Source organism: Copadichromis virginalis, linkage group LG3 (genome assembly GCF_057382275.1).
Source record: "Copadichromis virginalis isolate Kocher_CV1m ecotype Utaka linkage group LG3, C_Virginalis_male_GT1.1, whole genome shotgun sequence".
Classification (NCBI taxonomy): Eukaryota; Metazoa; Chordata; class Actinopteri; order Cichliformes; family Cichlidae; genus Copadichromis; species Copadichromis virginalis.
This window is the reverse complement of record NC_140620.1, coordinates 1624577-1651739: the sequence shown is the minus strand read 5'-3', so window position 1 is coordinate 1651739 and position 27163 is coordinate 1624577. Positions and strand designations below refer to the sequence as shown.

General features: G+C 44.5%; 2 protein-coding genes and 1 long non-coding RNA gene across 8 annotated transcripts; 2 read left to right on the top strand and 1 right to left on the bottom strand.

Moving 5' to 3' along the window:
• Positions 1–4507: 4507 nt before the first annotated feature.
• On the bottom strand, positions 4508–26518 carry LOC146712242 (CST complex subunit CTC1-like). 6 transcript variants are annotated; one of them, XM_085451898.1, is made up of 26 exons: positions 26215–26518; positions 21682–21766; positions 21203–21302; positions 20905–21127; positions 19557–19786; positions 19353–19482; positions 18987–19283; positions 18784–18906; positions 18468–18697; positions 18203–18347; positions 17927–18129; positions 17685–17854; positions 17494–17608; positions 16945–17350; positions 16758–16847; positions 16296–16433; positions 15229–15275; positions 15003–15088; positions 14695–14830; positions 14350–14418; positions 14114–14276; positions 13856–13911; positions 13593–13749; positions 12765–12885; positions 12565–12694; positions 5324–5369 (listed from the first exon to the last, which is right to left on the bottom strand). In XM_085451898.1, the coding sequence occupies exons 1-25, from the start codon at positions 26515–26517 to the stop codon at positions 12603–12605; spliced, it is 3915 nt and encodes a 1304-aa protein (XP_085308024.1). In that variant the 5' UTR covers position 26518; the 3' UTR covers positions 5324–5369; positions 12565–12602. The 6 variants fall into 6 exon arrangements, with proteins under 6 accessions (XP_085308022.1, XP_085308021.1, XP_085308026.1 ...); XM_085451895.1 differs by lacking the exon at positions 12565–12694 and having other exon boundaries at positions 5158–5369; XM_085451897.1 differs by lacking the exon at positions 5324–5369 and having other exon boundaries at positions 11977–12694.
• On the top strand, positions 6027–7970 carry LOC146712244 (E3 ubiquitin-protein ligase TRIM21-like). The gene has a single exon (XM_085451947.1). It carries the CDS (start codon positions 6048–6050, stop codon positions 7719–7721), a length of 1674 nt encoding a protein of 557 aa, XP_085308073.1. The 5' UTR covers positions 6027–6047; the 3' UTR covers positions 7722–7970.
• LOC146712243 (uncharacterized) lies at positions 9079–9764 on the top strand. The gene is made up of 2 exons (XR_014919017.1): positions 9079–9358; positions 9442–9764. It is a non-coding gene; the product is annotated as an uncharacterized LOC146712243 (long non-coding RNA).
• Positions 26519–27163: the final 645 nt, after the last annotated feature.

Here is a 27163-nt window from a genome sequence, read left to right as displayed (position 1 = left end):
TGCACCAAGAGTAACTGAGTAGATGATCAGGCAGGAACGTACGATTTAAGCAGTTCCTTAAGGTAGCTCGGTGCCGTGTTGTTGGTAAACCACAGCAAACCACAGCAGCAGCATCATGTGCACCAGTAACAGTAACTAATAAACACTGAATCCTACTGAGCAGCACACTGGACTGATAATGCACGATGTGTTTAGTGTCAGCAGCCCAGGACGACACAGTGTGTGTCTGTGTACACCTGTGTGTGTGAGCTTGTGTTCAAAAGGTTTCCATCAAGCCACATGATACACATCAGCTAAAGTGCAGGAATGTGTTGATGACTGAAACAATGCTGTGTTGAACGTCAGAGTTTTCATTTCACACCATATTGTTATACAAGTGTTCTTCTTAACACACAAGTGTTGGTCACAGAGCTCGATGTGCTGGAACGTTTTACATGTGCATGTTTCCCCAACACAATATGATTAGAAAACACTCCAACCATCTATTCTGGGAGATTTCATACAATCAATGAGTTAAACTGCAGGAATGTCTTAAAGACATAAAGACCTGGATGGCCGCTAACTTTCTGCTCCTTAATTCAGATCAAACTGAGGTTATTGTACTCGGCCCTGAAAAGCTTAGAAATATGGTATCTAAGCAGATTCTTACTCTGGATGGCATTACCTTGGCCTCCAGTAACACTGTGAGGAACCTTGGAGTCATGTTTGACCAGGACATGTCCTTCAACGCTCATATTAAACAAATATGTAAGACTGCTTTCTTCCATTTGTGCAAATATCCTCTTAGTTGTTATTAATCTCGGCTCTGCCACCGTTTCTGGAACTGGGGACCATCACACTCCTCTGAGCTCTGTCTATAGGTTCACTTTTAACTCCCACTCTGACTAAACCATCACACTAAACTGGTGCTACTTCCTCCTAAACCAGTCCATGTTTCCTCTGACATCGTCTGTCTTTCCTGTATGTCACTGACAGAACAGGAACTGTTCTTCACCGTGTTCTTCGTTCGCTCCGGTCAGCTGAGCGGCCGTTGCTCTCAGTCCCCAAATCAGGGCTGAAACTGAGGAGACGGAGCGTTCTCCATCGTGGCTCCTCTGGAATAATCTTCCTCTTCACACGAGGCAGTCGACATCAGTGCTGCTTTTAAATCCAGAGAAACACATTTTTATTTGCTTGTTTTTGACTCAGTGGTTAACTGACTTGTATTTACTTACATTTTATTGTTTTTGCTATGTTTGTAATTTTATCCTATTTATTATTCTTATTGTATCTATTATGTTTCTATTGTTCAGCACTTTGGTCAGCCTTGTGTGTTTTTAAAGTGCTATATAAATAAACTATGATGGTGATGATACACTCAGGCTGTGTCACTCTGTGACCTCTGACCCTCAGTGTCCTCTGACCCTCAGTGTCCTCTAACTCTCACTGACCTCTGACCCTCAGTGTCCTCTGACTCTCAATGACCTCTGACCCTCAGTGTCCTCTGACCCTCAGTGTCCTCTGACTCTCACTGACCTCTGACCCTCAGTGTCCTCTTACTCTCACTGACCTCTGACCCTCAGTATCCTCTGACTCTCACTGACCTCTGACCTCCTGTTGCAGGTGTGTGTGCTGCTGCTGTCTGCAGGTGAGTTGATGAAGTCAAACCATCAGTGAGGCTCCAACAAGAACACAAACACATTTGATGCCAGTCACAGATTTATGCATCACTCTGTTTGTGTCTGCTGATCCAATAAAGCTCTGATCCTGGAGATCCCTCCAGATCCTGTGCCAGCAGGAAGTGATGTCACTGCGCTGCAGACAGAGCAATGGTGACATCATCACAGCTCATTTCTTCTTTAATGGAAGTCATGTTGGAAATAAATCAGAGTTCATCATCACAAACGTCCAGCAGTCTGATGAAGGTCTCTACTCCTGTGCTACTGATGTGTTTGGAGAATCTCCTCAGGGCTTTCTGAGGGTCAGAGGTCAGACAATGACATCACATCCTGTATAAAGACCTGAACTCACCTGAAGTAAAAATAAGCTGACTGAACCATCTTCACCATGTCTCCTGCAGATCCTCCTCCTCATCTCCACACCTGCACCTCCTCTAATCCTGTGAACTCTCCTGCTCTTGTTTGGCCTGTAACAGACTCCTCCGCTCCTCCCTCCTCCTCCACCCTCGTGCTGGTTGTAGCAGGTCTGGTTTCGGTGGTTCTTCTTGTTCTGCTGGTTTGGGGAGTTCTCTGGAGGAAACAGAATGAAATCTTTCAGAGTTTAAAGCATGATGTCAAAGCTAGAAGGTCTCCTGACTGCAGACTGGGAGCTGACGCCACAGTAGAGCGGGTAGAACAGGAACCAGTGTGAAACAAACTCTCTCTGGGCTAACTGAAGGCTTTTCAGCGAGTTTTTAGGACGTCCTGATAATAATGAATTATGGTCGTCCAGCCTGGAAGTAATAAATGCATGAACTAGATCTTCTTTTATGAGTTCTTATATTATCTGATCAGGCCGTTTGCTCCTGTTAAAGATAAATGTGCATCGAACGTTGTGGGTATTCATGAGTCTAACAGTTTAAACCTGTGTGTGACGTTGTGTCCTTGAACGGCCCTGACAGACGGCTGTAGTCCATAATATTAATGTTTCCTGCTGACTGAAATAAGCAGCTGAGCTCTGTGAGGGCAGAGCTGCTGCTAACAGGTGAGTCTGTTACCTGGACTGGACTGAGTGAGCTGCTGTGTCACAGCTTTATCAGTGACACACTCAGCATGTGTGTGTGTGATATGTCACAGTGCTTGAAACACACATGAAAATATATTAAAGGTTGAATCTTTTTTCTTTTGGTTTGTGGAACAAAAATCAGCAACGAAGAAACGCGAGCGTAAAACTTGGTGTAGAAGTGCAACAAACGTAAGCCGGCTCATTTGACGCTGTGAAGCTTTAAAAGGATTTGCGCACCTACATCATTATTTACGGTTTAAATTGTGCTGCCTTCAGGTGCACCTGGTAAATTCAGGAATCTCTACTCCAAACCACAGCAGGTTGTTTTAGAGGCTTTTCTGGGTTAATGTTGGTTTGTTGGCAGAAACATGTCTGTGATCGCTGTGTTGTTCTTTTTGATGCAGGATTTCATGTAACTCGGTGCTAAAGTCATAACAATGAAGTTGAACAGTTCTAGTGCTCATGCGTCAGCTAGCATGCATCAGCTAGCATGCGTCAGCTAGCATGCGACAGCTAGCATGCGTCAGCTAGCATGCGGCAGCTAGCATGCAGCCTGTTTCAGTTGCTCCTGCTTTTACTCTTTACTCTAATTTTTTCTTACTTCTTTCTTTGTCCTTTACTGAGTGTGTTCATCTGTTTAAAAGCTTTCTTTTCAAACATGTGGATCGAGAGAGTTTTTGTTCTGCTGTTGCTTTCACTGAGGAATGGGACCGCAGCACAGCAGCTACACACCAGAGATCAGCTGAGCCGCCTGATGCTGCTGTTGCAGATTAACTGGTGTCTCAGATTAACTGGAGACGGTCAAACAGATGTGTGACAGACTTTAAGGAGCTGCTGCCAACAAACCAGCAAATAAACACTGAATATTTCATGTGTGACATTTGTGAGGTGGCCTTAAACACAGTCCGTCAGTCTTTTTGCTCTTGAACAGTGAAATATTAAAAACTGTCTGGAGTTTATTTGGTGATGTTCTCGTGCACGAGGCGAAAACAGCAAACAAACGTCACAGTAAATCTTTCCAGCTGATGTTAGGCATCCTCCACCTGCTGAATCCACTTCAGCCTCTTCCTGCTCATGTTCCTGTTTAGAGGCACAGTCGGCCTGTAAATGGAGAAAACTGAACACAGGAATATTTGGATTTGCTTCTTTTTCTCTGCTCATGTTCAACTTGTCTGATTCAAGCTGGGAATATTTATTAGAAACAAAGTGAATAATATTATTTTATTATCACGTTGATGCAGCACATGGTTCAGTTAGCTTTGTATAAACACGTGTTAGAAATGTTCTTCAATCAGCTCTTTTTACTCTCATTTCACAGCCAGTACTTTTTACTTTTACTTCAGTAAAGAAGTTGAATTAGTACTTGGAGTATTTTTAACAGTAGTACTTCTACTTCAGTACACACTGTGTACTTTTACCACCTGTGTCTGAGACCTCCTTCAGGGTCCACCTGAAGCTCTCAGTCTGCTGTGGAAAAAGGAAATCCAGGTGAGTTTCTCCTGATCACCTGAGGCCGTCATTACTGTGTGAACCCACACACCACTCCTCACTCCTCCACCCGCTGCACACAGTCACTGAGTACAGACCGGCTGATTCCTGTAAAGGGAGAGGCAGGAAGAGGCGGAGCAACAGCTGAAAAACAAGAAGCCCAACGTCATTTTGCAGAAGTGAAAGTGTGAGAGAGCAGCAGCAGAGCTGCAGTCGAGTCCTGTTTGTCTCTAAAAGAAGATTCACTGGAGTCCATCAGGTTCCTCTCAGCAACAGTGGTGAGTGCAGCTGATCACACTTCCTGTTTCTACACAAATCTTCACTCTGTTCACTTCATCAGGACTCATCACAGTCACACTGGATCCATAGAAATCTGCTCATGTAACCACAGATCCACTGTAGGAGCATCGAGCTGCTGCTTCAGTCTCACTGTGGCTCTGCTCAGGACTGTGGACTCAGGCTGTGCTCTGGACTTCAGACTGACTCCACACTTCCTGGTTATTCATCACTTCCTGTTCCTCTTAGATTGATTCTGGATCTGATTGATCATAAGGATTACAGACGTGAAAACACCTATTTATTCTTTATTGATATAAAGCCTTTGATACTGTAAACCAGCAGATTTTGGTCAGTACTTCAAAAAGTCATTCACACATTTTACAAAGATTATCTGACTTAGTGTATCCTGTAAGAGTCACAGATGATCCTCAATCATTCAGAAAACAGTCGATGCTGCACTTTATAACTTTGTGTGGAAACATGAATCTCATTATTTAGACAGATGTGTTTGAATCATCCTGATAATCAGGCTTTAAACATGTCAGAGTTCCACACATCAGCTGTGATATTCAAGCTGACCTGGATCAAACATGTCATCAGACACAAACATAGATGATGCTGTTTAATCCCAAAGCTTATTTAAACAAACTGGAGGACAGAATTCCTCCTTAAATGGGATTTTGATCAAATCCACTGATCTCGTTTTCACACACAGGCTTTATCATGGTGGCTTCTTCTCTACTAACATCAATCTTTGATTTGGACAAACAAATATGTGAAACACAAAAATAAATCAATGTTTTCTGAGGATCCAGAATAACATGAATGATGTATCCCAGCGAGTGACTGGAAAAGTTCATCTTCTTCCACATCCTGAGTTTGTGAGGATGTTCCAGTATCTGTGAGAGAAAACAGGACAGTTTTTACTGATGCACAAATGGACCAAATATACAGACACCTCTGAATAAACATGTTCTCATCAATGCCATTAAAATACTGGATCAACAGTTAATAACACATTTCTGAGGTTTGTGATTCATCGTCCTCCTCACTGTCAGCTCTACTGGAACAGTCACTGTTTAATATTAATGGCTCGTTGATCTGGACGTACAATAAGAAGTATTCAGTCACCAACAAGGTCGAAGTTTACTTCACAGTGATTGATGGAAAATATCCAACAAACTGATTTATTCAAGTATACAAATGATCTGGATGAATCTTGGACCTTCTGTAAAACAGAGAAACAATTTCACATCTTTGTAACGACTGTATTTATCTTCATCCCCAAACGTTGATCCTGTCCATCTGGACGCTGCACTGTACAGCAGACACTACGATGTTAGGTTTGTGTTTGGATGAACCAGTTTGTGTCTGAGTGTGTTGCTGGGTCTCCACCAGTTACTCTGAGAACTGAAGAAGCTTCTCTGATGAAACGTCTTCAAGAAACTCAAAGAAGTCCAGACGCTTTTCTCTCCAAGCTCCTCAGACTACTGACGCTTGTTTCTCTCTTTGTAAAATGAAATTTAAAGTGAATTTTGAATCAAATGTTTCTTTTCTTTCTCCCTCAGAGTGCAGACATGTCTGCTGCCAGCAATCTGCGATCTGAAGATCAGTTTCTGTGCTCCATCTGTCTGGATGTGTTCACTGATCCAGTCTCTACACCATGTGGACACAACTTCTGCAAAACCTGCATCAGTCAGCACTGGGACATGAATCAGAGCTGTCAGTGTCCCATGTGTAAAGAGACTTTCTACACTCGACCTCAGCTGAGGGTCAACACCTTCATCTCTGAGATGGTTGCTCAGTTCAGACGTGAAGCTCAGCAGAAAGCCAGCAGCAGCAGCTCAGAGCAACAAGCTGCCAAACCAGGAGAAGTTCCCTGTGACGTCTGCACTGGAACCAGACTGAAGGCCCTGAAGTCCTGCCTGGTGTGTCAGACCTCCTACTGCCAGACTCACCTGGAGCCTCATCTGACACTGAAAGGTCTGAAAAGACATCAGCTGGTTGATGCTGTGGAGAACCTGGAAGGCAGGATGTGCACGAAGCACGATAAACTCCTGGAGCTGTTCTGTAAGACCGACCAGACATGTGTCTGCGTGCTCTGCTCTGTTTTAGACCACAAGAACCACGAGTTTGTTCCTCTGAGAGAAGAATATGAAGGAAAGAAGGCAGAGCTGGAGAAGACAGAGGCTGAGATTCAGCAGATGATCCAGAAGAGACGACTGAAGATTCAGGAGATCACAGAGTCGGTGAAGATGAGTAAAGATGCTGCAGACAGACAGAAAGCAGAAGGTGTTCAGGTCCTCACGGCTCTGATGGAGTCTGTTGAGAGACGCCTGAAGGAGCTCATGAAGGAGATCGAAGACAAACAGGAAGCTACAGAGAAACAGGCTGAAGGTCTCATCAAAGATCTGGAACAGGAAATCTCTGAGCTGATGGAGAGAAGCTCTGAGGTGGAGCAGCTCTCACGCTCTGAAGACCACCTCCACCTCCTCCAAAGCTTCTCCTCCCTGAAAGCTGCTCCACCCAGCAAGGACTGGACAGAGGTCAGAGTTCATCCACCATCATATGAGGGGACTGTGGGGAGAGCTGTGGCTCAGCTGGAGGAGACAGTCTGGAAACTCATGAAGAAGAAGCTGTTTGAGGCTGCAGAGCTGCAGAGGGTGCAGCAGCATGAGGTGGATGTGACTCTGGATCCTGATACAGCTCATCCTAAACTCATCCTGTCTGATGATGGAAAACAAGTTTATCATAGTGATGTGAGGAAGAATCTTCCAGACAACCCAGAGAGATTTTCTAAGTGTGCTAATGTTTTAGGAGAGCAGAGTTTCTCTTCAGGCAGATTTTACTTTGAGGTTCAGGTTAAAGGAAAGACTGAGTGGGAATTAGGAGTGGCCACAGAGTCGATCAACAGGAAGGGAGAAATCACACTGAGACCTCAGTATGGTTTCTGGACTGTGTGGCTGAGAAATGGAAATGAGTACGAAGCTCTTGCTGGTCCTTCAGTCCCCCTCTGTCTCCATCCTGGTCCTGAGAAGGTGGGGGTGTTTGTGGATTATGAGGAGGGTCTGGTCTCCTTTTATGATGTAGGTGCTGCAGCTCTGATCTACTCCTTTACTGGCTGCTCCTTCACTCACAGACTCCACCCATACTTCAGTCCCTGTCCTAATGATGGAGGTAAAAACTCTGCACCTCTGATCATCTGTCCTGTCAATCAAACTGATCAACGACTGATTTTATTGGATGAATGATTGATTTTTCTTGAAGGGAACAAATGAACATATTGAGTGTAAATCCTCTACAGTCTCCATGTTTCTATAGAATCTGATCATCAGGACTCTGATTCACACTTTGATTCTCATGGAGTTTGATTTGAACAGAAGAAAAGTTGAATCAGGAAATGTTCCCACTGATGGAGACTCGAGCTGAAGAGCAAATATCAGAGAACAAATGTCCAAAAGCTTCATTTCCAATAAAGTTTGTTCAATGCTTTGAGTGAATCCAGACTCATGTGTGGCTGTTATACGGAGCATCAGAGTCCAGCTGAGTTATGTTGGATACAAACTGCTTATTTTGGCTCTGTGAGGAGTTTTGTTCACTGAAAACTGATGAGACGGATAATATTCAAAGAACTCTGTAGAGATTCATGCATCCATGTTCTCCACCTGCAGGTGTGGAGGAGAAAGGTGGAGCACAGACTGCTGCATCCTTCCAGTCACATCATTTTGATGATTATATTTGCATGTTGTGATGATTTGGGTTAAAGACAAACAGAGTTGAACGGCTGCAGTCACAGCATGAAGACGATGCTGAAGCTGAGCTGTCAGTGAACATGTTTCACTGTGATTTGATTTGAAGAATAGAAAGTGTGTGTGGCTGCTGACAGCTGCAGTCTCTGCTAGTCTGCATAACACACACACAACTTTCCCCCTGAGGCAACGATGCAGCAACAACACAACAGCTGCAGACACACACACGATTGTGCGCTCCCTTTCAGTCTGAACTCTCAAACACACAAACAAACTCTATCAATGTCGTACTGTTAAAGAACTCCTCCTTCTTCAGTAACAATGATTTGAGGTCTCTACCAGTGTCTCTTGTTTTGACCTTTGACCTCTTTATTCCTTATAACCAAAAAAACCCTTTTATCTGATATTTTCACCTTATTGATTGATTATATATATCTATTATATTTTCTCACCTTATTTTGACCTTTGACCTATGTCCTTGTTAGCCTTGATCTTCCTTCATCAAACGTGAAATTTCTTTCACCTTTGAACTTAAAGCTTAAATCAAACCTTTGTTAAAAAGCTTCTTACCAACTTGTAATTCCAACTCTCTGCATTAAACACGTATCTTATCATATAAACACTGGATCACTGAGAGAACTTTAGGCAGAACCAAATGAAGCAGCTGACCTCGTCAAACTCACAGCGACAGTAACTGACAGTGAATTATTTTAATCTTCTTCATTGTATTTGTTAGAAACATTTATTTTCCTTTAATTGGACTTTGGTTAAGTTCAATCCGATGTATTAACCGACCTTTGAGGTGAAGTGCAGCTGCGAAGAACGCTACGGCAGGCAATGAGGTGCGTTTAATGTCGCTTTGTTAATTTGAGCGTCCATAAATTGAATGTCTTATTTTTTCTTACTTTATTATTGCTCATTTATTGGAGAATTAGGCCATTTAATCAAGATAGATTTTATGTTGTTGGTGGTAAAGATCTGGATGGATGTTTTATTCTGTGTTTCTATTTTTCAGTTTTACTTTTCAAGACTTGGTGAATTGCCTTTTTCTACTTTTTGTTTAGTTTTGTTAAAATTAGCAGCAGTGAGAAGTGTTGTTGTCGGTCTTGAATATATTTGATGTAGCCCATACTGTTAAGGTAAGTGTCATGTTTTTAGTTGTTAGTCTGATGAAGAATCTTTTATTTTTCTCCAAAAGTTGATTGTGTTTATCTGGACATAGTGTTTTTCAGGTCCAGCTGAATGCAGGTTTCCCCAGTCTTATACGTTGTGACAGCCACTATGGTGTGGTGTCCCTTTAAGACACCCAAGTCGAGGGTTGATGGTGTCATCAGTTTGTGCCGCTGCTCTCTCTCTGGGATTATGAGGACACGTGCCTGCACGCTTCTGCTTAACGAGGGACGGATTTACGTTTTCTTCTTGTTTTGTTTGCAACGCTTGGGTTGTATGAACGCTGGGCGTTATGTTGTTGAGCCGCAGCCGTTCAGCCGGGCTTTTATATGGTTGTTGAAGAAGGCGTATTAAAGAACCACCGTGGATTACCGATACCAGCGTGGGTGTGTGTTCTTCCGACTAGCCTGCTAGGTGTTTTGCCGCCTCCTCTCAACCACGCAACACAACCCAACGTTCCAACGTGTCAGGAGCATCAGCACAGCTGAAATGCATTTTTTCTACGCACCGCGTCTCTGTGGCTTTTAAACCCCAAAACACGCTACAACAAAAATGGGTCCACCCCAAGGATGGGGTCCCCCGGTGTAGTTTCCACTGTGACAGACTGTGGGCTTCCTCAGAGTGAGGCTGAGAGCGGCAGGCCCAGGTGGAGTCTGACCTGTGGCCCTTCAGATAAAGCTGAAAAAGGCCAATATATGATATTAAATATAAAATATAATTAAAAAACAACATCAGAATGAACAACGAGCTGCTGTTAAGAACTCCCGACGTCCATCCAAGGCCCGATTGGTTTCTGTTTCCATGACAACAACAACCGTATGTGGAAAAGACCAAAAACTGAAGCGGTGAAAAAGTTTTGTTGCAGATTAACTATTAACTTTATGTTATTCATTGTCAGCTCGTGCCATCATTAAAGCATGTTAGAACACACATGTAGGATTTCACGAATCATCGCTCCTAAATTTAATCGTATCCATTAGAGATGGCACGATACCACTTTATGTCCGATACCGATACTGATATCATAAATTTGGATATCTGCCGATACCGATATGAATCCGATATAGTGTTTTTTAATCAACAAAACTGTTTTTTAAATATCTTGCTGCATTTTGCAAGTCTGCAAGTTCATACTCAAGTTTAAAACAACAACTACACTAAAGCTATTCTGTTATACCTGTATACAAAAAAAATATTTCATAGTTCAGCAATACTGATCAATCTAATAAACTTAAACCTACACCATCCTCCCTATTCTGGTATTTTAAAGAGTACTTAGCGTAAATATTAAGCAACCTAACTAATAGGGTTCCAACTCCCAGCAACAACATAAATAAATAAAAAATAGGGAACCACCCCTCACGCTCCACCTCATGATGCTTAATCGACGTAATCAACCTTAATTTGATGCAGTGTGAAAAAAATACACAGAAATCAATTATTTTTCAAGAAATATTAAATAGATTCAACATCTTTCTTCAACAAAATTGCAGACTGCACAGATGGTACCTTCCCAAAGGAAAAAGTACTATAGCTTACTAGGGTATATATATTAGACTTAATAGTCACTATATACAGTAATTGACTTCTATTCATTTTACATCAAATTAAAACTTTGGGTGTCAAATAATTATTTATTAAAAGCTCGACATTTTAAATGAGAATAAGAAAGAAAAGTATGTCTTTGTGCCCCCTTTTCCCAGTTAATGCCCTACGGCCCCCCTGGCTAAACTTTGCTAGATCCGCCCCTGCACAGTTACCAGCCGTCAGCTACGTAGAAAAAGATCCTGGTGTAGAAAGTAATATTAAATAAATTCTAACAGCAGCTGATCAAGCTTAAACGTGCTGCTGTTGTTCAGCCGCTGGTTTCCTCTTTCTGGTGCAAAGTGGGCCAAAAACAAACAAGAGAGACGGACTCGCGACAGAAAAGCCGATCAGCTGATCATTAAGCAGTTTCATGATTGAAGTAGCAGCCGGAGAGCGAGAGGCAGTCGCTTGTTAAGCTTAACGCAGGAATGCTTTACAAACATTCAGAGATGGACTTACACACTTGCTTTACTTCTCTCGGGGATAACTTTGTCGGAGATGAAATGCCGGGTTGCTAGCGAAGCTCCAAATGCTATCCAGACCACCGACAGGTCCCGCATGCCACAGCCGCTCTATCACGTGATGCATACTGCTCCGACGTGCTAACGTTCTGAGGCGAGTTACGGCGTGTTGCAAGTTTTGTGAGGTGCTTTCGTGATATTTAATGGATCGGATTACATTTTTTATTTTTCTCCGATATCCGATCCAGTAATTTAGGTCAGTATCGGACCGATACCGATACGTAATATCGGATCGGTCCATCTCTAGTATCCATAACAACTGTTTGTACGTGTTCGCTTTGAAAACATCACATTCTTTATGTTGGTTGGTTTAGACGAGTGATCTCCAGGATGAATGAGGGCAGAGGCCCGTTTCATGGAGACTGTTTAAGTGTAAACCTGGATTAAAAGCCACATTTGAACACCTTCATCAGAGGCTGTGACCATGTTGAAGGACTGATGCTGACGTGCTCTGACACTCATTAGCATAGAAAACAAAGTGGTGAAAGCACAGAGCCCTGAGGAGCTCCACTGGACGGTCTGTTCACAGAACATTTAATTATTTCACTTTTATTTACATGCAAAACAGCCTCAGAGAGAACAGCTGTTTCAGAGCTGCCAGCTTTATTGGAAAGATGAACTGAAATCCTAAAATAGTCCAATTCATGACAAACTGACACGGTGAAATGTTGCAGGATTCAAATGTGTCGATGGATGAACTCTTTCAGTATAAGATGCAATAATACAAAACACATGAAGGTGAGGAGGAATTCATTTAAAGTAAGTGTGATTTAAAGAGGACTGATTCTTTCCTGGTCAGGCTGAAGCTTTCACCGTCTGACCTCTGTAAACAAACCGAAACACGTTCAGTGTTTAGTTTTACCAATTAGGTTTCATGAATCACCATCTGAGAACGTCTCCGATGTGGGCGCCACTCACAGGGATCACTTCCTGTAGAAGGGTCACATGACCTGTTAAACCCAGAGAGCTTCGTGTGACCTCTGACCCTGATCACCAGCGTCAGGGTCAGTGAAGGTGAGATACCGTGTGACAGGAGGAGGAACTATAAAGTTTTTATTTGTACGAACACGTAGAACAGATGAAGTCAGAACGAAGCAGGTGGAGCTCAGTCAGGGTGGAGGTGCAGACAGGTGAGCTGAAGGGGAGGAGCCAGTCTGGTCAGGAACTCTCTGTCTCCTCGAGTGAACCTCCTCACCTCTGAAACACACACACACACTCTGAAGGTTGCAGTCAGGGTGGTGAGGGTGGTGTGTGAGGGTGAGGTTACCTTCTGGTCTCTGGTTGGTGCGTTTCCTGCAGGTGAGGCTGAGCGGCCGAATCATGACATCGCTGCTGCACAGACACAACAGGAAGTGGAGGAGGAAGTCGTCAGCGTCCCCGTCACACACCTGAGACAGACACAGAGGTTATGTCTCTGCAGACTCACGGCTCGGCCCTGTGGAAACGTCCTGCAGGACGCCTGTTTCTCTCTGTGGTGGCCCCCCCACAGCGTCCCCACCGTGCTTCACTGTGTGGACGCTGTTCTTTGGGTTGCAGCTGCATCTTCTTCTCGTTTCACCTCCTCTGACCACAGGACGTTTCAGTCTGCAGGGTCTTTTAACACAGCTCCACCTGTGGGTGGAGGGGCCCTGTGGGTTCTCCTGGTGTGACCCGAGTCCTAAATGCCTCTCGCTGTCCTGCCCCTCCCCTGTGGTCTCCACCCTCCATGTGGGAGGTGTGGCATTCACAGTCAGCCCTGATTACCCTCAGAACTACACCACCTGCTGCTTCATCAGGTCGAGTGGGTGGAGTCAGGGGCACGACCTGAGTCTCGCTGAAACACACGGCTGTAAGGCCCCTCCCTCCTGTTCACGTGAGCCCAGCGTGGGTCCGTCACACCTACAGACTTTTAAAGGTGGAAGTGGCCACGCCCCCAAACCAGTTCAGCAGTAAGGTGTGAGCAGACGGAGCTGTTACCAGGATGCAAACAGGATGTGTCCTTTCAAAGTTAAAGCCTCATCTTAAATTTTAAAGACAAAATAAAGTCTAAAGACGACGATGAGCACGTGACTCACCTGTGACAGGTAGACATATACACCTGACAGGTGCTACTGACCTGGCTCTGCCCACGAGGGAAGACTCTGATGTGACCTCTGACCCTGAGTGCTCTCTGAAGCCCCTCCCACTGAGCATCAGCCAATCCCAGCAGAGCAGGAACCAGAGCAGCTGAGAAGCAGACGTGAGCCTCACCTGTCCCGTCATCGATCACCAGCCTGATGGAAGAGCAGAGCCACATGGTTTGATCATGTGACTGTCACCTGACTCATCCAGGTGATTAACACGTATCAGCAGGTGAGCTCAACAGGAAGCTGCTCTTACTTTGCTTTGGACTGAAACACTGACGAGGTCGAGTGACACTGAGAGCTGCTGCAGCCCTGAGAGAGAGAGAGCAACAGGTAAACACACACACCTGAAATCGTGAGCAGTTTCCTCCAAAACGACACTTTACTTACTGCACCAACACTAACACGCCACCAACACGCTAACAACACATGAAGCACTCTGAGTACTTTCACTGCACCCGAGAAACTGACACTAAACACATCCTGTACACACTGTGTGTATTTTATGCAGTACCTGTGTGTACACGCTGCCACACAGCGAGCAGCTCCACTGCAGTTGCAGGAACAGGAAACACACCACGTGACCTTTGACCTGTCCCACAGCGCACCTCTGCTTGCTGCTCAGAGCCCACTCACCCAGGTGCATGATGGGAGCAGGAGGAGGAGGCTGGGCCGAGCTGATAGAAACCAAACAAACAAATAAACAACAGCACGACAAACACGTGAACCAGACTTTACCTGTAAACTTACCTGGTGTCTCCCAGGGAGACCACAGTTATGGAGCTGACAGGTAAGTACGTGCAGTACACACTTCCTGTCCTGAAACACACACACAGGTAAACCGCACAGGTACGTAACCATGGGCGTGACTTTGTATTGAACATTGGGGGGTCAAGATCTCTGTCTAAATAAATAAATCTGGGTACATTTCCAGATGATGAAACAACTATTTTGCTGGTAACACCTGAAACCAGTAAAGAAAACCAGCAGCCTATTGATGCAAGATGATCCAGAACTTTATTGGGGCTGACATTGTTGGAAATGAGTCCAAATAAAGAGTCCAAACTTTTATAAGCCTGTCTATGTGTGTCTCACCTGGACAGCCTCCTCTGGAAACCAGACAACAGCAGAGTGTTACCCGGCAACAGGCCAGGTGGGTAGGGGGTGTGGCTTAGGTCCAGGTACACCTGCAGACTCCTCCCAGCTTGGTCACAAAGAGTGAGACGCACACCTGCACACACACATTCAGCTAACAGTCAGACCTGAGACTCAGACCTGAAGCACTGATGCCTGCAGTTCCTCTAGTGTCCAGCAGAGGCAGCAGTGAGTCGCCCCCATAGATCCCCATGTTACAACTTCACAGCAGAAAAAGCCTGATACACAAACCACCTGTGTGTTTGTACCTGAGTGTGTGTGTCCAGAGTGGGCGGTCCTGTTGTTCACACTGATCCTTTCAGACACCACACCCTGAAAACACACCAGCTCTGAGCTGAAACACACACACACACACACACACACACACACACACACACACACACACACACACACCAGTAAGAGTTTAAAGCAGGCTGCAGCTGCAGTTCCTCGGATGGCCACAGGGGGCGACTCAGTGAGGGACGAGCAGTTTACCTGCAGTCTAAGACCTCTGAGACGGACAAGACTGTGGGTGGGACGGCCTGAAAACACAGAGAATAGAGATGGAAAATGTGACGTCATTCAGGGGTAAAACCGCAAAGGATTGTGGGAACGAGTGGCAAGCGGTACTAGCGCACGCAGGCTTTCACACGTAAACAGTCACACAGTAATAAAAAGAAACACAAAAATGGCAAGAAGCTGCTGTATTATTAACTGTGTTGTATTATTAAGTCTTCTGTTGGAGTTATTACGTAATTTATCACAACATGATTGATGATGTAGGTTACAAATAAGTCTTATATTGATTTGAATTGAATTCGTTGCTATGCTGCTTTGTTCACTGTGGCTTTGCGGGCTAATGTTTGTTGTGTTTTGTAGGAAAACCAGAAACAAAATGCAGGAATGTGATCCAGACTGGCCCCTCTATCAGCCTGGGTCATACCGAGTTTAAAGCTGCTACCACAGCCAGATCTGATTGGTTAAGAGAGAGAGCGAGATCAAAACAGCCACGAAACGTCCGCATATATGTGCCCAAGGGTTGTACTGAAGCAAGCAAGTGATGAATAACTGTTTTCCAGTTTGTTGTTAGCAAAGTTTTTTTTCTTTGCATTGTTGATTTGTTTTTCAGGAAGCAGCTAATAAAGATGGATTTTTACAATGATGCCTCTTTCTTGTAAGATTCTATAATAGAATGAAACAATGATGCCAGTTATAAATAAAGACAATAAATTGAATGAATTACGAAACACTCATTTTATTTATATTAGATCTGAAAATGTTGTGTAACACTACAACCTGAAACGACAAACAGATTGTGTTGGCCTGTACAGGAGATAAAATATTTAACAACAGCTAAATAAACGGTAAATGGCCTGTATTTGTATTCTTTACTTAGTCCCGAAGGACCCCAAAGTGCTGGAAATGCTAGCGCTTAATGCAGTGTTTTGATTTTGTTGCCACTTGTACCCACAATGCAATGCGTGAAAGTCACATGGTCTGTCAATCTCTAAAAAAAAAGTTTAAGGGTCCTGGAGGAAGACGGGGAGCAAACCGAGTGTTACCTGTCTGCAGGTGGGCAGCAGCAGTGGGCGTGTCAGAGTGTGGAATCTCCAACCACATCTGACTTGTAGGGTCGACTCAGCGTGGAGATCCACCCCACTGCGCTCAGAAACTCCACAGCCAATCAGAACACTGGGATCCTGATTGACAGACACATGGGCCAATCAGCTGCAAGGATTCAGGTCAGATCAACTCCCCACAAACAGGAATGGTGGGAGTCATCTGCATAGCAGTAAAAATGTAAGCTGTGTTTTGATGATGCTGCCTAAGGGAAGCATGTATAATGTAAACAGAACTGGTCCAAGCACTGAACCCTGTGGAACTCCATAATTAACCTCAGTGTGTGAACAACTACAGTTAAAGCTGAAAAACGTGTTCATGTGTACTAATATCAGAGAGCAGAGACCGATGAGGCCAACCTCTGGCCACGCCCCTTAGTGACATCATCAAAGCTGGGTTGATACCTGAGTGTTAGCGGCGATGAGTCTGTAGAAACATCCAGGCTGGAGGACAGGAAACCACCGCGTACACACACCTGAGAACGCCAGCACCACCTGCACACACACACACACACACACACACACACACACACACACACGTAACTGTGTATCCAGGTGAGCTCAGGTAAACACACACAGGTGCGTCTCTCACCTGTCTCTCCTGCTTTTGTTCACTTTCTTTCTCTGTCATTGGCTCATTCTTTGGGTCCCGCCTCCAGCTGACCACTGGACCAATCACAGCAGCTTTCACTGAGAAGCACAGTCTCAGCCCTGCCTCCTGATCCTCTGCCTCCGCCCCTGTATTCCTCCAGGACACACCCTCCTTTTGCTCCACCCTGATCACCATGGAGACACAGGGCCAGGGGTTGCCGGAGTTGGCTTCTTCTTCTTCTCTTCTCCTCCTTTTACTCCCAGCAGTCTCTTCTTCTTCTTCTATTGTCTGCTTCCTGGCAGTGACATCCCCTCCTGGCTCCTCCCCCTTGTGTCTCAGGTGTGTCTCCATGGCAACAGATGGACTCAGGATGTGCAGGTGGTCCAGAGAGAACTGCAGGTAAACCCTGTGAATTGAACCGAGCTTTATTTAACTCATAATGTTTACAACCAGGAAGGAAGCTCACACCCTGAACCAATCAGACGCCCTCCTACATCACAGAATGGACCAATGAGCAGTCAGCATGCTGCAGGTTGTGTGTGTGTGTACCTGCAGTGTTTGTGTGTGATGAACCTGTCCTGGTCCAGGTGTTGGTAGGAGGGGAAATCTGATTGGAGGAATCTCTCTGTCACCATGGTGAACTGCACCACACCCACCAGACAACCTGCAGCACACACACACACACATTAAAGAATAAAGCTGTGTGTCCCTGTGTGTGTGTCTGTGTGCGTGCATTGTACCGATCCAGGCGCTGTTAAAGACCGCCCTCTGCGCTCCCTCCTCCTCCTCGCTGCTCTCCGTCAGCACGCAGGCTGCAGCTCCCGCGGCGTCTCTGAGCTGCATCGAGTGTTTGAACTCAGACGTCTGTGACGGCAGCTCCAGCACGCCGACCAGCAGCAGGGGGCGCTGCCTGACACACAAACCGGCAAAAACCATTGGTACGTAATCACACGACTTCATGTGGGAGCTGCTGTCACCTTACCTGACAGCGTCTCCACCCCGAGGCTCGGAGGACAGAGTCCTGCAAGACCAGGACAGGAACCCGTTGATCTGGGCGGAGGTCAGGTTGGAGCCATCAGGGGGCAGCAGAGAGCTCAGAGGGGCCGAAGACCAGCAGCCAGTCTGCAGGGACTCCAGGAGCTCCGACACACCGAGGTACTGCCGGACCGCCGAGGACACGCTGTACTGCAGGGACACAGAGCACACTGAGCATGCTCCACACTCACCTGTAAGGAAGACAGGTGAGAGTGGGACCTACCTGCGTCACAGGACAGGTGTGAGGCTCGTCCAGCATCTCAGCGTAGATGTCTCTGCGTCCTCGTCCTCCAGCTCTGCTCAGAGTCTCCATCAGCCTCCAGGACAGCAAGCACACACACTGCTGCCTCCACACACCTTGGACCAGACTGAGGACCAAGACCAGAACCAGGACCAGGAAACAAGCCAGAGCCAGCGGAGGACAGGAGGACAAAGGTTAGGCTCTGCTGTCTCTGACTGTGGACAGGTGGTGGTGGGTGGAGCCTCACCTGTGTGCCAGCTGCGAGCTTAGGTGACAGGTCCACAGGTAATCGGACACATCTGTGTTTCTCTGCAGCAGTAACCGTGGTAACGCCCCATCTCCCGGGCAGCGGTTGTCGGGTGGCGAGCCTCCCGCCCTGCTGAAGGCCGTCACCCTCAGGCTGGAGCGCAGGCAGGTGCAAAGCATGCTGGGAGGGAAGTCCGGGCAGGGCCGGTACAGGAAGTGGGCGTGATGCAACTGCAGGAGGAGGAACCATCAAACTTTATTAGTCGTGGCTGCCACGAACACAAACGGGCATGATGATGTCACATCATGTGACTCACCTCCACTCTGTCTCCCGCCCTCAGCTTCCTCTTCGCCGCCGGCTGATAGGCCACGCACAGACCCACCTTCCCATCCAGCACGTAGAGCCCCGCCCCCTCACTCACAACCTCAGTCACCGTGCCCTATCACAGCAGAGGAGGCTTAGTAATCAGCACACAGGTACAAACCTGTGGTAGCCAATCAGAGCTCACAGCACTCTCACCTGGTAGCTGATGACTTTGGATTGCTTTATCCTCACAGCTGATTGGTCCAGCTCCACCTCCTCATGCTCCGCCTCCTCACAGTCGTCCTCAGCAGGCTGTGACAGCAGGGACTCAGAGTGTGTGTGTTCCTGTGTGTGTTCCTGTGTGTGCGTGTAGTCGGCGTGCAGCTCGGAGCGCTTCGTCACACACAGGATGTTGTTTCCTCTCCAGCCTCGTAGCACACACACACGTAGAGCTGTCACACACACGCTCTGCCCGACACACACACGCTGGATCCAGCTGAGCCGGCTGCTGTCCTGCACACACACACACACACTGAGCTTCATCGTCCCTCCTCACCATCATCATCCTCAGAGAGCTGGTACCTGTACGAGCACGGGCAGCGAGCGCGACTCATCCGTCAGCGTGAAGCAAAAGAAGGTCGTTCCTGCCACGGCCAGCAGAGGGCAGACTGAGCCCACCTCTCCGAACACGCTCAGCCGCTGACCTTTGACCCTGGAGCACACACACACATCTGTCACACACACTGCTCAGAAACTCCGCTGCAGTTCAGAGGTCATGTGACCCACCTGTGCCTCAGCAGCCTGCCGGCCTCTCCGACTCCCACCGCTCCGCTTAGCTCCACCCTTCCAGGAGCAGCAGCCAATCCCTGCTCAGCACCAGGACACAACAGGACAGGGGAGCCAATCAGCTCCAAGAAGCCTGCGGCCTCTTCCTGGCCCGATGCATTGTGGGGGATGTAGTTCCAGTGAGGGAGGAAAACAGGACGATCGAGCCACAGGGGCGAGAGAGACAGGCACTGGATGAGAGAGAGAGAGACGCGGGTGAGAGAGAGGCGGAGTGTGTCCTGGGTGGATGCTGGAAGCCTGTACTGATGATGACAGCTTCATCAGCTCTGATCTGCAGTGATGCCGTTTGTTTTATAGCTGCAGTAGATCAGATTAGATCAGATCAGATTAGATTAGATCAGATCAGATCAGATCAGACCTGATCAGATTAGATTAGATCTGATAAGATTAGATTAGATCAGATTAGATCAGATTAGATTAGATTACATTAGATCAGATCAGATCAGATTAGATCAGATTAGCTCAGATCTGATAAGATTAGATCTGATTAGATTAGATCTGATAAGATTAGATTAGATCAGATCAGATCAGATTAAACTTTATTGATCCCTCGGCTGCGTTCCTCCAGGAAATTCGGTTTCCAACAGCCCAGCACCGACAGAAGTTACAGAAGGTGAGCAGAAATATACACATATACAAATACAGAGTATAGAAAAGGGATGAATAGAATAAATAGCAATAAGAACACAAGAGAACTGCACATTTCAAGTACTGTGAGTCATTAATCCGTGCGGTGATGCTAGGACCACACTGAGCCTGCTGCAGCTGTCTGACTGTAATCTGTCAGGTTACTGCAGGTGATGCTATCTGTATACTTTATGTGAGGAGGAGGCTCCACATCTTTATAAAGCTCTGCTGTCATCACGTCTGTGCCAGCACAGTTACTCACTTGCTGACAGACTCTGTCTTTACATCCTTACTTATCGATCAGCTAAGTGAATCCATATAAACACAGCTCACATTTAACAAGTCCTGATGTTTCTGAGTTACAGAAATGAAAGTCAGCTGTTGAGCTTGTTTGCTTGTTTCATGCTGATGTAAACATCAGCAGAGAAGCGTGTGATGACCAGACTCTATCAGCACTTGTGTCCCTGCACAGAGAATGAGCTGAATTAAAGAGGAATTCGATTTCATTCACGTTGCACATGAACACCTGCAGTTTGTTGTGACCTCGTTACCATCAGTTCTGACCAGATCCGGTTTAGTGACGCTGCTGTGAAGAAGCTCCTGAGAACTAACCAGCTGATGGACGATGGGTTAAGGTTAGGCTCCTCCCCCTCTGACTCACCTCACACATGACGCTGCCGCTGGCGTCCGTCAGCCTGTACTCTCCGTCAGGGCCTTCTCTCAGACAGCCAATCAGCAGCAGGTTGACCCTCGGCAGCGCCCTCTGACCCGGCACGGCGAGCTCCGCCTCCCTGGCCCAGGCTCTCTGCTGATTGGTGCTCCAGGACAGGTTGCTGACGCAGGCCAGGTACTGCTGGGAGACGAGCTGGGAGACGGACAGCAGCCTGCGGACAGACGGGAGGACAGCGGTAAGGCCAGGTCACGTGACCTGCTACAGCGATGATGTCAGCGGGCGTTACCTGTAGCTGACAGGTAAGCTGTGGGCCACACACATCTGCTGCTGGATCGCCTGCACCGCACACATGCTCAGATCGAAGAGGCTGAGGTCACCGTGGTTACCTGGGAAAACAAAGTTTAAAGGGTAAACACAAACATAAACAACTGAAGCCCCGCCCACTGAGAACACCTGAAGTGGACACCAGAGCTGGTGTGTCAACAGGTGGGACCACCTGAGGAAGCAGCTGCTCTTCATCCTCAGACTCTTAGTCCTCCCTGTTCCTCACTGACAGTCGGTCACCTTCATGGCTCTGACCTTTGAACCACACTCACATCTACACACTGGACTGCTCTGATGACACCTGTGAGGGCAGGTGAGCCCTGCTTTCACTGTTTAAATAATGGTTTAAATAGTATTTGGTTTCATAAGTGGACATCGTCATTAAGGATTTAAAGTACAGCTGATTTATCAGCCAGCTGTTTCAAACAAACAGGAACTCACCTGTCTGCGAGGGGGCGGAGCTACACACCACAGGACTCAGGTGTTCAGAGATGGAGGTGAAGATGCTCTTTAACCACAGGGACTCCTAAAGAAACAAAGCAGCAGGTCGGAGGTCACAATAATAAATGTAGAACAGGCTCACATCCTTATATTCTCTTTTCTGTGTGGATTTCTGCTATAGAATTAGCTCGAAACAGCGATCGGCTGCTGCTCTTAATTGCCAGGACAGGCCGGGTTTCGGCAACCCTCAAGGGTGCTTCGCAACCAGCGGGCCTTAACGCCGTTAAGATGCCGCCTAAGAGGAGCAATGTTAAGGAGGAGGAACTGGAGGACATAAAGAAATCCCTAAACTTTATGTCTGAAGAAATAACAACAATTTCAAAACAACAAAATCTGATACTCAATTTAATGGATGATATTAAAGAACTAAGAAGGCAGAGCGAGGAAAAGGACAAGAAGATTGCTATGCTGGAAGGACGGGTGTCAGATCTGGAACAATATTCAAGAGTAAATGATGTGATAGTGACAGGACTGGAAACCAAGCATCAGACATACGCACGGGTAGCAGCATCAGAGAGAGGGGAGCCACCCGAGCAAGAGCTACGCTCTTTGGAAGAGCAGGTAATGGCCTTCTTTAAAAGCAAAGGTATCAAAATGGACAGTAAAAATATTGAGGGATGCCATCCTCTTCCTGCCATTATCATTCATTTTGTTAATAGAAAACAGAAAAAAGAACTGCTCAAGCAAGGAAGAAAGCTAAAAGGTACAAATGTTTATTTAAATGAACACCTAATCAAGAAAAATGCAGACATTGCAAGACAAGCAAGAATATTAAGAAAACAGAAGAAAATACAGTCAACTTGGACGTCAGACTGTAAAATATTCATTAAGTTAAATGGAACACCAGAGCAGGCTAAGGTTCTAGTCATCAAAGAGATGACGGAACTAGAAAAATATAACTGATAAATGCAAAGCAGTGCTAAATATGATGGGACCGTCCAAGTGCACAACCAACGCAGATGTCTGACAATTTTCAACTAACAACTCATATAGATATTGAAAATAAGACATTGATGTATGACAGCAACATAGATCCTGATTGTAATTTCTTTAACAATAAGACAAATGAATGCAATTATTATACAAATGAGCAACTTAAAAAGGAATTCAAGGTAGAACAGGGTATAACAATGGTTCACTTTAATAGTCGAAGCTTCTATGCAAACTTTCAATCCATCAAAGACTACATAACAGTTTGAACAGCCATTCAATGTGATAGCCATATCGGAGACCTGGATAACTCCTGGAAAAGAAGAAGACTTTAAAATAAATGGATATGAATTCCTTCATGTAGACAGGATCAACAAGAAAGGAGGTGGGGTGGCACTTTACATTGATAAAAACCTAAAGTACAAAAGAATGGGAAGAATGACGACTGTTATTGATGGAGTGATGGAATGTTTATCAGTGGAAATAAGTATGGAAAAAAGGAAAAACCTAATTGTCAGTTGTATATATAGAACACCAGGATCTAAGATTGAGATATTTAAGGATAATATGGAGGACTTATTTACAAATATAAATCAGAAAAGAATGTTCATTTGTGGGGACTTTAATATTGACTTATTGAATCCAAATCATAATAAGAGTACAGAAGAATTTATTGATTCCATGCACAGCATCGGTTTATTTCCACTGATAACAAGACCGACCAGAATAACATCTCATTGTGCAACTCTATTAGATAATATATTTACAAATATAATAGAAGGAAAGATAAAAAGTGGGCTGTTAATCAATGATATAAGTGACCATTTACCAGTCTTTGCATCTTATAAATGCCATTATAAAGTGAACAACGATGGACATAAGATTATTTACAAAAGAATAAGAACAGAGAAGACCTTAAATTGTCTTAGAAATGAACTTTTAAAGCAAGATTGGAATATTGTATATGAACAAACAGAAGTTAATAAAGCTTACGAAGGATTTTTAAGAACATTTAACACATTACTTGATAAAAAATGCCCAGTAATTGAAATCAATAGGAAACACAACTATGCAGGAAGACCATGGATGACAAAAGGACTACAAAATGCCAGCAAAAAAAAGAATACCCTATATCGAGAATTCATAAAAAAGAGAACAATAGAAACTGAAATGAAGTATAAAACTTACAAAAATAAATTAACTAATATAATGAGATCCTGTAAAAGAGAGTATTACATTAAAAGGTTAGAACACAATAAAGATAACACAAGAGATATATGGAATGTATTAAACAGAATAATCAAAAATGAATCAAGGAATAATGATTACCCTGGGTACTTTATAGAAGGGACAAGAAGTATTAATAACATGGAGGAGATAGTAAATGGCTTTAATGAATTCTTCGTAAACATAGGGCCAAAACTGGCAGAAGAAATAAAGGTTGATGGAATAGAAAGGGACACTGGTGAAAATATTGAAAGGAATAGTAGCTCAATGTTTTTAAGAGCAGTGGAAGAGAAAGAGATTTATGACATGGTTAGAGGACTTAAGAACAAAACCAGTACAGACTGGAATGATATTGATATGGTAACGGTAAAGACAGTTATTGATGGTATCGTAAAACCATTAAAATATATATTCAACTTGTCGTTTCAAAAAGGAGTTTTTCCACAAAAAATGAAAGTTGCTAAAGTTATTCCCATTTACAAAACCGGTGAAAGACATCATTTTACAAACTATAGACCAGTGTCAATACTCTCCCAGTTCTCTAAGATACTGGAAAAACTCTTCATAAAAAGATTTGACAGTTTTGTGGAAAAATATGAATTAATGACAGATAGTCAGTATGGGTTCAGAAACAACAGATCAACAGCTTTGGCACTGATAGATTTAATGGAAAAGATAACGGAATGTATGGATAATAAGAGGTATGCGCTCGGAGTTTTCTTAGATCTAAAGAAGGCGTTTGATACTGTTAATCATGAAATTCTATTAAAAAAAACTGGAAAAGTACGGGTTTAGGGGAGTGGTTTTGGAATGGTTAAAAAGCTATGTAGGGAATAGGCAACAATATGTACAAATAAATGAATATAAATCTAATTTGATGGATATAGCTTGTGGAGTACCTCAAGGTTCAGTACTGGGTCCAAAAATGTTTATTATGTACTTAAATGATATCTGCAGAGTATCGGAGATTTTAAAGTTTGTAATATTTGCAGATGACACAAACATACTGTGTTCAGGAGAGGAATTGCCACAGGTTTTGGAGATGATCACACAGGAATTAACGATATTAAAGAAGTGGTTTGATATAAATAAATTATCATTGAATCTAGATAAAACCAAATTCATGTTGTTTGGAAACCAAAAGAAAAACATCGAAGTAGAAATATGTGTTGACAATGTATATTTAGAAAGAGTCAATGAAATAAAATTTCTTGGGGTAATCATTGACCACAAGCTCTGTTGGAAGCCACACATTACTTATGTTCGGGGGAAATTGGCACGGGGCATTGCCGTCCTGGGGAAAGCAAAGCATATGTTGGATCAGAAAGCACTGCACATTTTATACTGTGCTTTACTACTGCCTTAAATGAGCTACTGTGTAGAGGTCTGGGGAAACACATACAAAAGTAACACACAAACAATAACTATAATACAGAAAAGGGCCATTAGATTAATAAATAATGTAGGGTACAGGGACCATACAAATGCACTCTTTGTCAAAATGCAAGCTATTAAATTCCAAGACTTGGTGAAGCTTAAAACAGCGCAAATAATGTATAAAGTCAGAAATAAATTGCTTCCCAAAGAAATCTGTAAATTGTTCATAGAAAGAGAAGGTGGGTATAACTTAAGAGGGAAATGGAATTTAAAAATACAAAGTGCTAGAACAACTTTAAGAACTATGTCAATTGCAGGAGTTAAATTATGGAACAGTCTAACAGAAGAAATAAAAGACAGTCAAAACATAAAACAGTTTAAAGTAAAATATAAAAACCTAATTTTAAATAAGTATAAGAATGAAGAAAACGGGGTTAACCCAGGACGGTAATGTAGCTGGTAATGGTGTTGTGGTTCTTTTTTTTTTGTTTGTTTGTTTTGGTTTGTTGTTTTTCCATAACTTGTGTATCTGCAAATATACACATTCTGTATTTTTCATATGAAAGAAACTATACTGTGGTGGGGCTTGCTAATTTCTTGTTTTTGATTTATGTATGTTATGTTTTGTTTTACTTCATATGTTTCATATGTTGTTTGTTTAATTTAAGACAAAAAAAAAATTAAATGAATGAGAGGTAAAACTTGAAGGGGTAGGGACAAATAAGTAAATACTTCAGCCTACTCCTTTTCAAACAAATACTGGAATGATATTTTGTAATGATTGTGAAGGCACATGTTTGAAATGTTTGAAATAAAAATGAACTGAACTGAACTCTGCCTACGTCATGACGCAGACAGTCTACGTACGCAGGGCTGTGCGTGTACGTAGACTGTTATTTATCGCTCAGTTCGGGCAAACAGGGTCAGACTGGGACTCACCGCCTCGGTGCTGGGCTTGACCCGGTCCAGGAGCTCCTGCAGGGGGTCCATGTCTTCGCTCCGGGTGCCGGTTTCTCCCCCTGCTGACAAACTCCCGCTCACGGCTTTCAAACAGCTTCCGGTCCTCCTCCTGTTGATGTCCTCCCTCTGACCGTCGCCGCCGTGTTCCCGCCTCTTACCGTTCATAAAGCCGCCATGATGCCCTACCGTCCTACTTTGTTTACTTTTGTTCTGTATTTTAAACAAATCATCAAACTTATTAAACTGACTAGTCTCTGCTGACGCAGGATCTCTACCGCGCATGTGCGGAACAACTTTTCCCTACCCTGCATTTCACAATAAAAGCCCTTCACGTTCACATACACTCAGTGGTCTGCTACCTCCTTTCCTAAGCACTTTTCCTTGATAGAAACGTTCTGAGGTGGAGGAAATGTGTTTAGGAGATGTGATAAGAACTCAGGAAAGGAAACAGCTGTGTTTGAACTACAAGTCGATCACGTGACTCCAGCCCAGCGTGTTCTCAGCCTGATTAGTGCAGGTGAAGAACATGCTTTTATTATGAAGGGGTCAGACTTCCTGCTGAGGCTCAGGGTCATGTGACTGACAGCACCTTTTGCAGCTCACCTGACGCCACAAGGTGTTTCCTTTTCAGGAGGATGACACCGTGCGAACCTCGGGAATCTCAAACAAAAACACATTTCTGTCAAGTGGAAACTTTAAAATAAAATAAAATTATATATATATATAATTTTATTTTTTTATTTTTTGAGCTTGCAGAGCATAGATGCAGATCAAACTGAAGGTTTGTCGCTGTTTTTTGTTCACTTTTTATCCAGGCTGCAGGTGTCTCAGTGGAAAAATAGAGCGTGGCTGAGCGCACCTGTGCTGACCAGTGATACAGTTTAAGATCAGAGAATTGTAACCCCCTCTTTCATATGGCAGGTACAAC

What these genes read in the sequence shown, in the direction of transcription:
- LOC146712244 (XM_085451947.1), top strand. Translation starts at nt 6,048, where the DNA reads ATGTCTGCTGCCAGCAATCTGCGATCTGAAGATCAGTTTCTGTGCTCC.
- LOC146712242 (XM_085451895.1), bottom strand. Translation starts at nt 26,517, where the DNA reads ATGCGCGGTAGAGATCCTGCGTCAGCAGAGACTAGTCAGTTTAATAAG. An exon ending in CTCCGCCCCCTCGCAGACAG is followed by an intron (nt 21,303 to 21,681) that starts GTGAGTTCCTGT and finishes TTGTTTTCCCAG; the next exon opens with GTAACCACGGTGACCTCAGC. An exon ending in ATCACACACAAACACTGCAG is followed by an intron (nt 17,351 to 17,493) that starts GTACACACACAC and finishes TTCAATTCACAG; the next exon opens with GGTTTACCTGCAGTTCTCTC.